Genomic DNA, 17,184 nt, shown 5'->3' on the forward strand with positions numbered 1-17,184 from the left:
TGTCTGATGCAGTCCCCAACAATCAGTCTTTCCTTCTCACTTTCCTTCTCATCCCATCCGGTCAGTCTCCCCTGACCTGCGGTACTGGGTGACTTTCCTGAAATCTACCCTTTTTCCTAAGACCTCTCCAGTTCTTTTCCTTTGCCCCTCTTCTATCTCTGTCAGTCCTTCTGCCTGAAGAAGGAGCCACTGGCTCTGAAAGCTTGCCTAATTATAACTTCCTTTTGTGTGTGTGTTTTGCCATCACTTGGTGAGTAGTTTGTTTATCTGAATAGAATTATGTGTAACACAAAGTCTGGAGAAATCTGTCTAGACATATCCCAGGGATTTGTTCTTATGCTAGTTAGAAAGCTAAATGTTTTAACTACTCTGCATCTTTGTATTTTAACTTTGTACATAAAAAATTCAGACTTATTTTCAGGAAATCATTCTGAATGTTTGAAAAATACCAGAAATGAAGAGAATTTCATGCTTCTGTGTCACAGATTGAAACTCTTTTTACAAACTGTACTTGATATATTCACAATGATTCATGACAAATTTAAAGGCAGACACATCTATATTACACATGTTGCTTTTATAAAAAAAAAGCTTACACTCCAAATTTACACTGAATTGCTATAATTTAATAATAGAATTTCTGAGTGATTGTAGCACTGTCTTTGGAGAACTCATGTTAGAATTAACATTTTTTATAAAACAAAATAAAGGAAAAACAACCAGTCATCTATAGCTTACTGATGTGTGTTGCACATAGGAATATGCAAAAGGAAACTTTATATACAGACACCCAAACACACACACCCATGACCACAGGCATCTACATTTGTGTTCTGTGTGGTTGTTTGCATGAATGTGTGTACATCTACTAAAGAAAGAGCAAGAGCTCGAAAGCTAGTATAAATATTTCACTGTTCATGTTTCTGTGAGCCACATGTCAGTCAGCTGTAGGTGAGTGTCTGTCTTTCCCTTATTTTATGTATTATTCCATCCAGTAATTTCCACTGTTGTTCAATATTAATTTAGGTTTTTATAGTTATATAGAATTTATGTTGGTTATCTTTTTTTATGATTAAGAAACAATGCACCTTGATGGTGTCTCCTGTATGTTAAATTAGTTATTCAAATTTGTGCATAGATGAAATAATAAAATTAATTCTACACATATTTCCCATCACTGAACGTATACGGAACTGGTAGCACTAATTTCAGTATTGTAGCCAAATTGATTTACAAATGGGCTGTTAGGTAGTATGTAAGTTTAATATATAATTCAATACAAATTTTTGTAAACTGTATGAATTCTAAAGCATACAATGATATAGAAACTCTCTGGATGACAACTCATAAGAATGCCACAAGGTTTTTGAGGTCTGCAGAAAAGTGGCAAAAATGTAATTTGTACAGATATAAACTGGTGCCAAATTCAAAGCACTTGTAAATAATTGGGAAATATTAAAAATGTAGATTTTATTTTCTAAAACAGAAGAATAAAACTGTCAGACGAAGTGGTGTGGGAAATGTCTAGTCATTCTGAGAGAAAGATAAAACAGACAAACCTACCAAGTACAGACAAGCAAGAAAGTGTGGAAAAGAGGAACTTGCTATTTTCTGCCATTTTCAAACTTTTCTTGATCAGTGTGCTCTCTAGTTCTGAATTAGTAGATGTTGAAAGAGTTTGGGCTACTTCTGTCAAGTCACTGCCAATTGTACAGATCTAACAATGAAAATACTGTGTGCAGCATTGTAGCTAACACTAAGTTGTGAATGTCATATTTTGCTGTCAGTTTCTGTATTACAAAAAGAATTATAAGGCAATTCTGGGTTCATGACAGACACTGCCTATGACTACTCAGTGAAGGTGGGTTACAATATGTAGGAAGACACGGCACTTGTACGTCCATTGAAACTCAGTGTGAAGCATATAGCTTAGCTGTCATACTCGCACAGTACGAAGACAGCTGAACTTGTTGTCCCCTACATCACTCCTCTCCTCACAACAGTCTGTGTGCTGAGTGCAGCTGTCTTCCTCTGCTCCCTCCACCCCCTTTTGTTGACAACAAAGGAATGTTTGATTGATCTCCACTGTCTGATGAGTCTCTTTTGAATGAAATTCTGCAGAACTTCTCCTGCTCTTTCCACTCTCTCTCCTCCTTTCCTTTCTGTTCAGTCTCTTGATTAACTATTTCCATATTCTTTGGTATTGTACTGACTTTTTTCTTATAACTCATGGTTGTTTTATAAGTATATAAAAAATGTCGTTGTTTAGGCCATATGGCATAAACATGATTCCTTTTTTTAAAACAGCAGATGCATCAGTTCAGTGATGTTCAGGATGTTGATGTAGAGCAATTGCCCTTTTAAATTCCAGATCCATTTCCAAGGAGGAAAAAGAGAAAGAAAATACAAAGAAAAGCTCCCCCACAAAGCCAGTTTCCCATCGCCCAAAGTCTGCTAGAGTATCAACATTCCAAGATAAGATTACACGTTATGAAAGAAAGCGGGTAAGTTAGCAGATGTCAGTCTGAAAGGATCATATCATTACTTATGGGAAACCCATACTTAGAATATGTTGTGAAATCCTCCATTAATTAAAATTTAACTTTGGTAAGAGTAGTCAATTTTTAATAGAATTTTTTGCAAAATATTTCTATATTCTGTTTCATATTTTTAAAACATAGCCCTGCACTACCTGTTTAAAGTTGATGGGCAACATGTTTCTTTCCTCTAACACTCTATGTGAATTATTTTTTAATAATATATGTTAATTAATTGTAGTTAGCAATGAGTTCTTGAGCATATATCTCTTCACTACAGAAGCTAACTCTTTTTCACTCTTTTTTTTCTTATGTTCTTGACTGTATACCTATAGGTACAAGTACTTGTGTCACATATTTACATTAACAAAAACTGTGCCCTGTTTCAAAATATCAATTGAAGTACTTATACAGTATGTTCACAAATACTTATACACTATATATTTTGTGCAATTTCATCTGTTTTCTCTAATTCTGTTATCACCTTTTTATATATAAGCAGTCAGTTATGTGTGCACCATATGTTAATGATAGATGAAAATCAGTTTTTTTTCATATTGCAAAGAAATGAGTAAGTACGAGGCTAACTCTAGAATCTGATGGATTATTTGACACTAGAAGTTGTTATAGGTATAGAGAAATTTTTAGATCTTCAAATAACAAATGATCTCTTAGTATGTGTATTTTTATACTGAATTGCTTCTGATAATGACTGTAAATTTCTGAATGTTTGTTCATTATTATAGCATGTATTTGTACCTCCCAAAAGCAAATTATTGTCATACTGGCCATTTTCAAAGCCTGCAATGAGCAGTTGACTGATGCTGAGTGCTTTAGTGAATATTTCATTTTAAAACTATCAATGTAAATGTTTATACAGCTACACTGATTTGTGCTACATAGATATTTGTAACATATTTTTGCATAACTTTTTCTGTGTTTATATAAGCAGAAGTGTTTATGTTTGTAGAATTTTACTGATACTCTACAGTGTGATATACCATTATTTTGTGCCACTCAACTTTATTTACTGGCTCAGTTATTACACTGCAATTTTTTTTCTATGTAGTGCATGAGTAATGTATGTAGTAACTCGATTTCTTAGCGTTGATGTAATTTGCATGGATAATAATAGTAAATGGCATTTTCCATATGTTTCAAACATTTCTCAAATTTTGTGATGCATTCTTAACTTATGGATGATGGTTAAGAATAAATGAAAATACAGAGCTTGATATATTATGGAACAAAACAGATATTTTAAACTTGTTTGACAATTTTTGTTATTTCAGTGAATTTACTAAGTTCATGGTAACAGGAGTGTGTTGTTTTTATAACTTAATTGTGCCAATTTACAGGAAGAAAAAAAAGAGGAGAAACAGGAGGAGAAAAATGAAGAGAAAAAAGAAGAGAAAAAAGAAGATAAAAAAGAAGAGAAGAAAGAAGAGAAACGGGAGGAATTGAAAGAGGAGATGAAGAAAGAATTCCCTCGATCAAAACGAGAATATCTCATACGGCATCATCTGGAGCGCACAACAGGAGCAAGTGTGTGGATATCAAATTTTCTTTAATTGTTCAGAAATAGTGGTATCAGTTTTTAAAGAGAGATTAAAGGAAGAACACCTGGGAGAAATTTATAAGGCAGACAATGTTGATGGACATTTAACTCGTGCACTGTTTGTGTCTTTCCCAGTGTAATAACTGCTTGAAAGTTTCATGGGCACAGTATCAGATGGTTTTGTCTAAGCTGTACAGTATTTCCATGAGACAGCTGCTCATCATCTTTATGCATGCACCTGAAGACAATGAGCAGGTGTCTCTGGGAAATACTGTGCAGCTTAAACTGGGGACTTTAAAAAATAATTTAACTTTTTCTTAAATGTATTCTTCCAGCACTTTGAATCCTGTTTTCCTCTAAAACAAATAAGAGAAAAACTGAACAGAAGCAAGGATAAGGTATGGAAAATTCCTGGGATTAAAGTATCTTGTGTTAGGGAGAGAAAGCTAAAATGCGGAGAACGAGCAGTGATCAAGATTTGGAACTCCATTATCATCAGTACTGTCAAGTCCTCCACTCTGTCATTAAAAACTCATGTTCTATTTGCAAAAAATTAAATGCTCTTAAAATAAGGCTAATATTAATTGGAACATTATTAAACAAGAAACAGACAAAACTAGTCATCCAAATGAAATATAGCACCCAGAAAATAGCTCTGGCAGAAATGATGGCACTTTCAAATCATTGTACACCAAATTTAATGATTACTTCCTCACAGTGACTGAAAACACTCTACCAAGTGTTAAATTTACTTGAACATCATCAACAAACAGTACTTTCAAAAATACAATGCATAAGGAGATTACATAATTCTTCAGGTACCTACAAAATAGTAATTCTGGTGGCTATGATGATGGTTGTTGCAGAATATTAAAATCTTATGACGACTTCATATGATTAGCTGTAAGCTATCTTCGTTATTAATTAGTGACTCAGGGCACATTTCCTGACAGGTTTAAATAACCTGTAGTAACAATTTCTAGGACTCAATAGTTTGTATATTATCTTTTCTTCAAACATTTCTAATAAATAAAACAGATAATGAAAATTCATTCTTCATGTAATTGGAAAATTCATGGTACTCAGGACTCAGAACTGTCCTGTACCTTCTGGCCCCGTCCTTATGTGGATCTCATATATATGTGCCGGGCTGCCAAATAAAATGATGCAGTGGTTAAGGCACTGTAGTCACATTTAAGAGTGGGGTCAATTACCCGTCTGGCCATTCAGATGCATGTTTTTTATAGTTTTCGTGAAGTTATTATCCCCATTATTTTCAGTCTCAGGTTATGTTCCATCTTTAATGACCTCGTCATTGACAGAATGTTAAACCATAATATTCTTTCCGTCTCCCTTCCTCACACTGTGTGGCATTTGTAAGCAATCATCTGTTCCTTTAGGATCTACTTCAGTATTATGAAATATGCAATTTCAAAAGCATGAAATTAAGTTTCTTTTTCCTAATGTCTCTGCATTTTAGTTAACAAACTAAATCCTTCATTTGTATTTTCATTTTTCTTCTGTTGAGTGTAACTGTGTTATTTGTTATTGATATCTCCAGGACTCATTTTTCATCATCTTCACTTGTGACCTATCTTACTTCATCTTCATTTTCCAACTGAATTGTTATATTCACAGTTGAAATTGGCTATGATATTTGTTGATGTATTTAAGTAAATATAGAACAGTTCTAAAATGCATTGTGAGTAAGGTTGGTAATGTTAGCTATGAATATACATCCACATATACATCTAGATCTACATACACACTCACCATGCCACTGTATGCTGCATGGCAGAGGGCACCCTGTATCATTACTCATTGTTTTCTTTCCTGTTCCACTCAATATAGAGAGAGGGAAAAATGACTATCTATATGCCTCCATAGAGGCCCTAATTTCTTGTATCTTATCTTCATGGTCCTTAGGCAAAATGTATGTTGGCAGCAGTAGAGTCATTCTGCTGTCAGCTTCAAATTCTGGTTCTCTAAATTTTGTCAATAGTGTTTCTCAAAAAGAACAATGGCTTCTCTCCAGGGATTCTCACTTGAGTTCCCAAAGCATCCCCACAATACTTGCATGTTGTTCAAAACTCCAGTAACAAATCTAGCAGGCTACCTCTGAACTGCTTCGGTGTTTTCCTTTAATCAAATCTAGTGTAGACCCCAAAAACTCAAATAGTAGTCAAGAATAGCTCACACCAGTGTCCTATAAGCAGTATCCTTTACAAATCAATCACACTTTCCCAAAATTCTCACAATAAAATGAAGTTCCCTACTACAATCCACATGTGCTTGTTACGTTTCATACTGCTTTGCAATACTACACCCTTATATTCAGACAATATGACTGTGTCAAGTAGGACACTACTAATGCTGTATCCAAACATCAACTAGAAATTTTGTATAAAACAGCTTATATCCTCCTACAGTCACTCAACTTAGACACCTTTACATACACTGCAGCATCATCAGCAAACACTGCAGATCGCTGCCCACCATGTCCAAAGAAAACTATAGCAGTCCTATCACACATCCCTGGGGCACTTCTAAAAATACCCTTGTCCCTGATCAACACTCACTGTTGATGACAACATATTAGGTTCTGTTATTAAGAAGTCTTCAAGTCTCTCACATATCTGGAAACCAATTCCATATACTCATACCTTTGTTAAAAGTCTGCAGTGGTGCACTGTGTCAAATGCTTTTCAGAAATCTAGAAATATAGAAACTTCCTATTGGCCTTGATCCATAGTTCACTGCATATCATTTGAGGAAAGGGCAAGCTGAGATTTGCACAAGTCATGCATTCTAACATGGTACTGATTTGTGGACATAAGCTTCTCAGTCCAAAGTAAATTTATTATATTTGAACTTAGGATACATTCAAGAATTCTGCAGAAAAACAATGTTAAGGAGAATGGTCTGTAATATAGCAGGCCCATTCTTTTATCCTTCTTATATACTGGAGTCACCTGCACTTTCTTCCAGTTGCTTGTGACCTTGTGTTGGGCAAGAGATTCATGATAAATGCAAGCTAAGTAAGGAGCCAGTCAAGTATAGTACTCTTTGTAAAACCAAACTGGGATTCTATCCAGACCTGGCAACTTACTTGTTTTCAACTCTTTCAGTTGTTTCTCTATGCCAGGAATGCTTATTACTATGCAATCTATACATGAGTCTGTTTGATGTTCAAATGATGGTATGCTTGTATGATTCTCCTGCCTGAATGATTTCTTAAATGCAAAATTTAAAATTTCCATTTTCGTTTTGCCAGCTTCAACTGCTACAGCAAACTGGTCAGTGAATAACTGGATGGAAGCCTTAAACCTGCTTAGCAATTTTACATGGGACCAGAATTTTCTCATGTTCTTGCCCAGATATTTTGGTAAGATATGATGGTGATGGTTGTTGTGTGCTTCATGCATAGATCTCATCACAGTTGTGTGAATCTCTACTAACCTTTATATGTCATCATTGGTGTGTTCTCTTTTGAACTGAGAGTGCAACAACCTTTGCTTCGTTGGCATTTTTTGAATTTAGTTGTTAAACCATAGAGAATCAGTTACTAAATTTTATCATGAAGGGGTCAGAATAAAAATGAAAGAGTGCAAAAATTTTTGTTTACAAAAATCAAATGAAAAATACTATTGCTATACTGACTTAAAAAATTTGAAATCATGGCAAGGTGGAAAGAAGCATATTAAAGAGTACCCAAATTTCTCACCTTTCCTGGATGGACATTTTTTATTCCAAAGAAAAGGAGGAAAGGGATACATTACAATATGGAAAAAAGGATGAACTAGCTACATTATAGGTTGAAACAAAGCCTAATATGTGCAGATGTTAAAGGATATGTTTTTGCAAGCATTTATTATTGTCTCTGCTTATACTAGCTTTCCCATAAACTTTGTTATCAATGGCCTAACTGCATTATTTACCACTTGATGTCTCCTATTTCTCATCTAAGTCTCTAGAGCAAAGAAATTAAAGATGAAACCCTCAAGAAATAGAGTATGTTTCCTCTTTTTTCAGTGCCAGGTTTTTCACAATTTTCATTGAGTATGTTTCCTCTTTCGTCAGTGTCAGGCTTTTCACAATTTTCATTTCTATTGCAGATTACAACCACGTAATTTTTAATTATTTATTTTGAGTAACTCCAGTATTAATTTCTGTGTCACTAATTACAGTAAATTTATTAAACTACAACAGTAAGCAGTCTCCCCCAAATTTGATTGGCAGTACATAGCTCAATTCTGGTGCTGCCGTATACCCTCAAACCCGACCACCACCACCACTACAAAACAGAACTTTGTTCTTGATGAATATTGACCTCCTTTACCACTGATTCTTTTTCTATGCCTTTTTAAGCTAAAACAGGCCTTCATAATTCATAATAAGTTGTTCAACACATATATATTAAAATTTTGTTGAAAATCAGAAAATAAAACATTTACTCTGGCAATAAAATATGTTTTGCACAAATTTAACTTTAAAACTCTCAGTGAGCATGTAGATGAATTGTCTTGTTTCAGCTGATGGTGCTTTGCTGCCATCTCCTACCCGAGAGAAACTGGAGCCAGTGGTACCTCGTCCAAAAGAAGAGGAAGCCCCAAACAAGAGTCCACAAAAATCCAGCCCAAAGTGTAGTCCCCGAGCAGGTAAGAATTTCAAAATCATCTTTTGAAGTAATAAATGTTACTATTAACAGCTAATTGGTTTCAAAATAGACTTTAAATTTAAAAGAGCTGAATAAGTGCAAATATGTACATGCATTCATAAGTGCTCCAAACTATAAGACTGTTCATTGGCAACACAGTTGTGTGCAGGAAAGTATCGTTGTTGGACAATTCTAAAGCATTGCAGATACATTTGGACAAAATTGACTCATGGTGGAATGAATGTTAGCTCTCTTTAACACTAGATAGATGTAATATAACAGCTCTAACAAAGAGAAAGAACCATATAGTATCTGATTACAAGATTAGTGGTAAACATCTTGAGCATGTTACATAGTGTATTTAGGGGTAATACTAAGAAACAATATGAGATGGGACAAAATCACATAAGATCACTATTGGTGAAGGAGAATGGAACACTTAGATTTATTGAGGGGGGGGGGGGATTCTGTGAAAGTGCCTTGAATTTGTAAAGGGAATAGCTTACAAGACACTGATGCAACCAGTTCTACAATAGTGTTCTAGTTTTTAGAGGCCTTAACAAATAGGCATGATACCAGATTTCAGATAAATTCAGAGACATGCTGCTAGAATCATAACAGATCAGAAAAGCCCATCCAAAAGTGGAACAAAAATACTCAGGGGCCTGAAATGAGTAAAAGATTACATAGTTCTCGTGAAGCTCTGTTGGGTTAATTTAGAGAACTTGTATTCGAAGAAGACTGTGAGACCATTAAGCTTCCGCCAGTATATATCTCATTTAGGGATAGATCATGGCCCATGATAGAGGCATATAGACAGCCTTTTTCCTCACTTAATACGTGAATGGAATAAGAAAGAAAGCTCTTATTATTGCTAAATGCATGAAAAGACAGGAGGATTTCTCACATTGAAGAAAAAACATCAGAGAATCAATTAGTAGAATCTAGTAATGAATGTCATGGTCTTCTGTAAGCTGATGTAGCTATAAATATGCTAACAATAATGATAGTTCTGCTTGCATGATATCTGTTCAAATGAATTTGGCTTACATTAATTATGTTGGTAATGTCATTTAATGGACATTTTGCACAGAAGATGTGAATGCTATCAGTAAAGCATTTTTTTTTTTTTTTTTTTTTTTTTTTTTTTTTTTTTTTTTTTTTTTTGAAGTGCTGCTACTTTTAAGCCAAAATTGATACTTTCCATCTTCTGTGTACCTGCCACTGTCTATGGTTACCTCTTAAATAAAAATAGAAAAGAAGTCTACTAATGAAGCTGCAGCTGAGTGAGTGATAAGAGAAGTTGCTAGTATCACTAGGAAGTCAACATGGAGATGTCACCAACAGACAATATTCAACTGAATGAGCAGCTGACAATTTAGCCATATGGGAATAAGAAAGTGGATTTGGATAAGTTGATTAAATTAAAGGCACAATTGTAGAGGATGCCATGAAGTAGTAAATCACAAAAGAGAGGAACATAAGTCAATAAAATAGAAACAACAATGCAGTTTACACATCAATGAAATGGAATAACAGAGGGAGTCATAAAAGGGAAAAGAGATTAATGTCAAGAGGGGACAAAGCTCACAGAAAGATGTCAAAGGTAATGTTAGTGCAGAGGTAAGGTAAAAGCTAAATGAAACATGAGAGAAAAAGTAAAATAAGCGAGAAACAGCTCGAGGAAATTTGAGGCCATTGGCATGGTAGCAACAAAAAATGCACTCACCCGGGTTTCTGGTGCTAGGAAAAAGAATTATTTGGTGAACAGATATCATGGTCATGACTATCATATTGCAGACCATGCCCTTTGGAAGAGTACTGTGCATTACGGCATATATTTTATCATCAGTACTGACAGTTATGAAACTATCATATAGAAAACCAAACAGTGATAGCATATTATCTAATATTTGGTATGGTCTGGTTAACTGCATCAGATTGCAGCAAAAATGATAGGGAATTAAACAATCATCAGTAAATGATCTAAGTTTAGTATATTTCTCATTTCACCTCCATTGTTATGTGACATTGTTTCCATTATGCTCCTGTCAAGTACATCTGTTTGCTGAAAGAATATTGTTAGCTCATGAGGACTGACAACAAACATCTCATGTACTTAAGCAGCACAGATAACCTTGCTGCCACCACCCAGGCCATCCTGGAGTTTTGTGTGGTTTTCTCAGCACTGAAATGACTACCAAGAAAAACTTTCCAGTCAGATAGAGTGACACCACAAGGTGGCAGGGAAGGAAGTCGTGATTTTATGTCATGTTGGCTAATAGATCATTGGAGATAAAGCATGTTCTCTGACTGTTCAGGGAGGAAGAAGTAATTTAGTGAAACCATGGAATCCATAAATATGGATGTCTGTGTGAGAACTTGAATGTGACTCCTCCCTAATGTGATTCCAATATCTTAACTGTTGCACCATCTTGCTCAACCAGAGGCTCAGACTATTCTGTGACAATCTTGGATGCAAATTCCTTTACCTCTGCCATTGAATGGAGAATTGTAGGACCCCTCTTAATAGGACAGTTGTGCACTACATACAGAATGTGGCTATGAGGGTAGTAGAATATGCGTGACATGAAAATTTTGTTTGTAAGAGGAGAGAAATCCCACCAAAGGCCCAATAAATTATATTCTGATTTCAGAGAGGAATGGATATTAGTACCATCAGCTACAGAGAGTAAGATTCATCATGACAGATCAGAGAAAGGAAATGTTAATACAGTGCTAGTTAACTGCAAGATCATCCATGAAAAGATCACAGAACTAGTCTTGCTTATAAATGATAGTAATGCTCGCACAATAATACAGCCAGAAACTAACTGAAAACAAATGTTAATAGCAATAAAATTCTAAGTTCTGATTGGAATGTACAGGGTGATCAAAAAGTCAGTATAAATTTGAAAACTGAATAAATCATGAAATAATGTAGGTAGAGAGGTACAAACTGACACACATGCTTGGAATGACATGGGGTTTTATTAGAACCAAAAATATACAAACGTTCAAAAAATGTCCGACAGATGGAGCTTCATCTGATCAGAATAGCAATAATTAGAATAACAAAGTAAGATAAAGCAAAGATGATGTTCTTTGCAGGAAATGCTCAATATGTCCACCATCATTCCTCAACAATAGCTGTAGTCGAGGAATAATGTTGTGAACAGCACTGTAAAGCATGTCCAGAGTTATGGTGAGGCATTGGTGTCAGATGTTGTCTTTCAGCATCCCTAGAGATGTTGGTCGATCACGATACATTTGCAACTTCAGGTAACCCCAAAGCCAATAATCACACAGACTGAGGTCAGGGGACCTGGGAGGCCAAGCATGACAAAAGTGGCGGCTGAGCACACGATCATCACCAAACGACGCTCACAAGAGATCTTACAGGCGTCTAGCAATTTTTTTAAATTTATTTATTTATTTATTTTTTGTTCTAATAAAACCTCATGTCATTCCAAGCATGTGTGTCAATTTTTACCTCTCCATCTACATTATTCCTTGGTTTATTATTAAGTTTTCAAATTTATACTGACTTTTTGATCACCCGGTATATCACATGGAAGGGCTTGACACTAGTGATGGGGGTATGTTTATAGTCATAAATACCACTCATATTCATCGAAGTTCCAGTCAGACATGTCTGGTCACCATGAGGAAGGATCAACACATTGTGCACCAAGTTCATTGCAACCCCTTCACATCTGTGCCTGCCATACGAATGCAAGTTATGGACCCCCTGAAACATTCTGTGTCATCCCACAAACTGGTTGGGATTAGCAGCTGCTGGAAGAGGAAGTTACTGTCCCATGCATAAGCTGCATAGGAAGCATGGATTGCTGATGAATGGTGTCATATTGTGTTCAGCACTGAATCATGGTTTTGCCAATCCTGGATGACCATTGTCAGTAAGTATAGTGGCAACCTAGGGTGAGATCACATTCTTCCTATTTTTTGGAGAATCACAGCAGTGTTACTCATTGTCCCATGGTGTGGGGAGCCTTCAGGAATGAAGTCAGGTCATGGTTGGTAGTGATTGAGGGAACTCTGGGAACTCTGATGGCACAACCATACATCATAGATATCCTGCATCCTCATGCATTATGTCTCATGAGACAGTGCCATGGTGCCATTTTTCAACAAGACAGTGCTCATCTACACTTTCATTGTATCTCCACGAACTGCCTGAAGGACTCTTGTGGCCAGCAAGATCCCAAGACCTCTCCCTGATAGAACATGTGTGGGAACAACTCAGACATCAACTTTTCCCCAGTGCCATTATCAAGGACCAGTTACAACAGTTGTGGGCCAGATTACCTCAGGAGGGGATACAGCAGCTTTATGACAGCCATTCTAAGCAACTTAGAGCATGCACCGAAGCCAGATGGGGTGTAACGTGATACTGATAAGTGGGCTCCTACTGCCAAGATCTTCATAAATTTGACTCAATATTGTAATAACTGAAATTATGTCATATACCCACTCAAACTATGAAGTATTATTTCATTTCTTCCTCACCTTCTGGGTACTTCACTGTTTTTGTCAGGCAGTGTATATTTGTGAGACAGCTTGCAGTGGCCAAGTGTTTGTAGCTGCTTGGGTTGAATGTGTTCCTGTGTACTTTCGGTGTTTCACTTGATGTGGCTCAGTATACCCATGTTATAGATAATGTTTTGATCTCATCAGTATGACAACTGTATCCTGGAGGGATTAATCTGTCTGCAGCATGACCACTCTCCAATACACATGTCAACTACAGTGCAAGAGTGTTTTACTGAACAGAGTGAGATTCCTCTTCTTGACTGGTCTCCCTCTACAACAGACTTCAGCCCCATTGAAAATATATAGATGGAGATGAAATGAGTGAAAACTTGTGTGACCCCATGCCAAGGCTCTGTAATGACCTTTGAATAACACCTAAGTTGGCTGAGAGGAGGTTGCAGAAAATGAGAGATTTAGTATTCATTTTGTAGACTTCTTTGGTCACAGGGTGCAGATGGTCATTGAAGTGGAAGGCCTTTGGAAGAGAAATTAAATGGTAAAGAAATGACATACTGTGCCCTTTTGAGGACCGAAAAGACATATTAATAACATTGAACTGTTTGTTCTACTAATTTTCTGTGTTCATTGTGCAGTTGCTTATCAGTCAGCCACGGAACTACAAAGTTGCTACGACACATGCTGTACACAGTGCTGACTGGAGTGACATGCACACTATCACTGCGGCATTTTCTTGCCATGATATATGGCTTACAGGACATTTTCTCTCATTTTGTGTGTTTTCATCTATATTGTCCAATGGGTCCTTAAAAGCTTTTTACTGTAAGACTTCAGTTTTTGAGCATGTTTAGATCAGTCCAGTTATCCAATGTAATCAAGAACTGTGCTGTTCCTACCAGATTTGCCAATGCAGTCAATCTGATAGTATTAACAGACACAAAAACATGAAAGGGCAAAAAAGAACAAGAATATATCAAGGAAGTGTTTCCAGCTCTCAGAGAACACATCAACATTTTGAATGTTAAAATAACTATCCACACTACCACACAATTTTTAGATGGATCAGAAAGCCTTCTTCATAAATTACTGAAGAAAATATTGTCATGTCATAACCACAATCAAGTCCAGATGTGAAAGCAGAGTCACCAGTGAAGTACAACACTTACCACTGAAAGCATGTTTCTTGTGAATACCAATGTACAGATAGAACTGAACTCCTGGACATAAAATGCTCTTTATACAGACATTGACTATTCCAGAATATGCTGACAATCCAAACATAAGAAATTTCAACAACCCTCCAGAAATGATAAATACTGAATAGTAAATAATTGCAATTTCAGAAGCTCTTATTGGAGCCAAATTGAGCACCCTGGCTCTAGATCTTGTCAGTAGTCCTCTGTACAGAAGCACTGGCAGATCCTTGTGTTGGGATGTGAACTTCACTATGATGAGCACTGAAAATAGCCCCTCCCATTAAAGCTCTGTGCTTACTGTGTGGGTCTTCAGTTTCTTTGGATCAAGAATCCCCATCATTGATCTGAACCTCAGGACTGTAGCAGTGCTTAACACAGAGGACTTGGACGACATCTCTGTGCTTTTGTTTTCTTGATGGTGTGTCATAATCCTTCGCTTCATATGCAATGTCTAACAAGCAATGGAGGATACAATACAGCCAAAAGTAACACTTTAGTAACTTTTCCAGTAGCCCCACTTTTTCCACAAGTGTAAAACTCCATACCATGGCTCCCAGGCTGCATCTCGCTGGATGCTGTTTCCCATTGTAGTGCTCTCAGTCTGTCTCCTGGACATCCAAGGTTTGTTGAAAGCCACCTGTTTGATTTTTGGTCCTGGTGATAAGGTCATCCTGAGTGTCATCTGGTTGAAACAAGATTAGTATGTCCATTGTCATTTCAGCCATATGACACTGGAGCAGATAGAATGGTGTAAAACCTGTTGTGCCTTGCTTCATTGTGTTATATGCAAATGTCATGATTGACAGTATTGTTACCCACCTCTCTATTCAAGATCAATATACATCAAAAACCTATTTGCAAATGTCTTATTAAAGTGTTCTGTGAAGCTATTTGTCTGTGGGTGGTAGGCAGTTGTCATCCTGAGGGTGATGTTGCAATGCGAAATTACCTCTGATACTAGTCCCAACTGGGAAACATTCCCACAGTTGTAGATCATCACTCAGGGTGCTCCATGGTTCAAAATGATGTCTTCTACAAAGAACCTTGCAATTTCAAGAACTGACAGCCTAATGAGTGAGGTAGGTAGTGCAAACTATTGTCCATCCATTTCCATCTGTCGACTTTTGGAATGTCCTTCAGGCTGGTCAGACAGCATAGAGAGTGATGGTCCATCAGAATGGTGAAACTAGTATGACCGGAATCTGCTGGTATTTTTTCTCACTTGTAGAATAGTTGATCTCAGCCTTGGAGAGTACTATGGGAGCATATGCTATCACTTTTCCAGCACCCTCCTGAATCTGCATTAGGACTGCACCTACGCCATGACTGCTAGTGTTGGTGTGAGGTTTTGTCTCAGCATTTTTGTCATATGGTACTGGAACTGGTAGAGATGTTAGGACCCCCTTAAGTACAATGAAAGATCTTTCTTATACTTCATTCCAGGAAAATCTGGCCTCTCCCTACAGTAGACCTTGTAAGGTGTGTTGCAGAAGTCTATTATGAATCACAGGTAGTATGAGCACATCCCGAGGAAACTTCTCATGTCATAAATGTGCTGAAAGGTTTGAAAATCTGTGACTGCTTATCTTGTCTGGATGGAGACGATCTGCCTACCATTTGCTACATGCCCCAAGATTTTTATTTCTTGAGTGGTGAAGAATTACATTTTTGGATTCAGGTGGTCTGAAAAAATTCAAAGTGGTTGTCAGTTGGATTAGGTGTTCTTAATACCTTCAAAATTACAGTGTCATCCAGCTAGCAAAGATATATCCTCCATTTAAGGTGTCAAAGGTACAATAGTTGTACTTCATATGCTTGAAGGTGGCTGGAGTGTTATGCAGCCCACACAGCATAACTTTGAACTCACAGAGAGTGGCAGGTTTTATGAAGGCAGTCTCTTTTCCAATCAGCCTTGCCAACTTCAGTTAGCAGGTAGCTTGTCTGCATGTCCATAAAGCATAAATGAGAAATACTTTGCTCCTTCCAAGCATTCCACAATGTGGGTAGACTTACTTTTTTTGTAGTTATTGGTAGCTGATGTAGAAATGCCATGTCCTATCCTTCTCCTTCATGAGGACTACAGCTGAGTATGAAGGAATCTCTGAATATTCAATGATCTCATCTTGCGACATCTTCTCCACTTCCTTCCAAGTTGTGTGTCATTCTGCCAGTGATATCCTATATGAGTTCTGGTTAATTGGTGGATCACCCCCAGTGCTGATACAGGGTTTTGCCATGGGCTGCTTGGTCTGCCTTCTCTCTGCTTTGGATTTAAAAACATCAAAAAATTGGTGCAGAACATCTGATACTCAGTAACATTGTTCCACAATCAGGCCAAATCTTATTGACAGTTCGATAGCTGGTTCCTCCACTGCATTGTCCATAGAAGTAGCAGACCACACTTCTTTGTTGTGGAATCACGGTGTCTTTCTTTGATTCCTTTGGCTGTTCCTATGGATATATCTTTAGGAAAGAGCTGTGGTTGCTCATGACAATTAGTGATCTAAAGTTCTTCTTGACCACCTGCAGTGCTATGATCATTGTAGACAAGTAGATTTTTTATGATCCTGAGTAGATTTTTGCAGTCAACAAGAGCTTCACTGTTTAACTGAGCATCTGGATTGAGGACTGGGACTTGTCTCATTGATGATGGCATACTAATGCCATCTTCAATGGCAAACAACTGCCCAGACCATTCTTTGTTATGTATGCTCATTGGAGTAG

The 17,184-nt window shown here is 36.9% G+C and overlaps 1 protein-coding gene across 1 annotated transcript in view; it reads left to right on the forward strand.

Moving 5' to 3' along the window:
• LOC126183857 (microtubule-associated protein 1A-like) overlaps window positions 1-17,184 on the forward strand; it is a 610,220-nt gene that overhangs the window by 422,588 nt on the left and 170,448 nt on the right. Inside the window, exons 8-10 of the mRNA XM_049926148.1 lie at window positions 2,372-2,504; window positions 3,896-4,082; window positions 8,628-8,753. Of these exons, the coding sequence (XP_049782105.1) occupies window positions 2,372-2,504; window positions 3,896-4,082; window positions 8,628-8,753 (446 nt within the window). The remainder of the gene's footprint in view (window positions 1-2,371; window positions 2,505-3,895; window positions 4,083-8,627; window positions 8,754-17,184) is intronic.

This window comes from Schistocerca cancellata, chromosome 4 (assembly GCF_023864275.1).
Source record: "Schistocerca cancellata isolate TAMUIC-IGC-003103 chromosome 4, iqSchCanc2.1, whole genome shotgun sequence".
Lineage (NCBI taxonomy): Eukaryota > Metazoa > Arthropoda > Insecta > Orthoptera > Acrididae > Schistocerca > Schistocerca cancellata.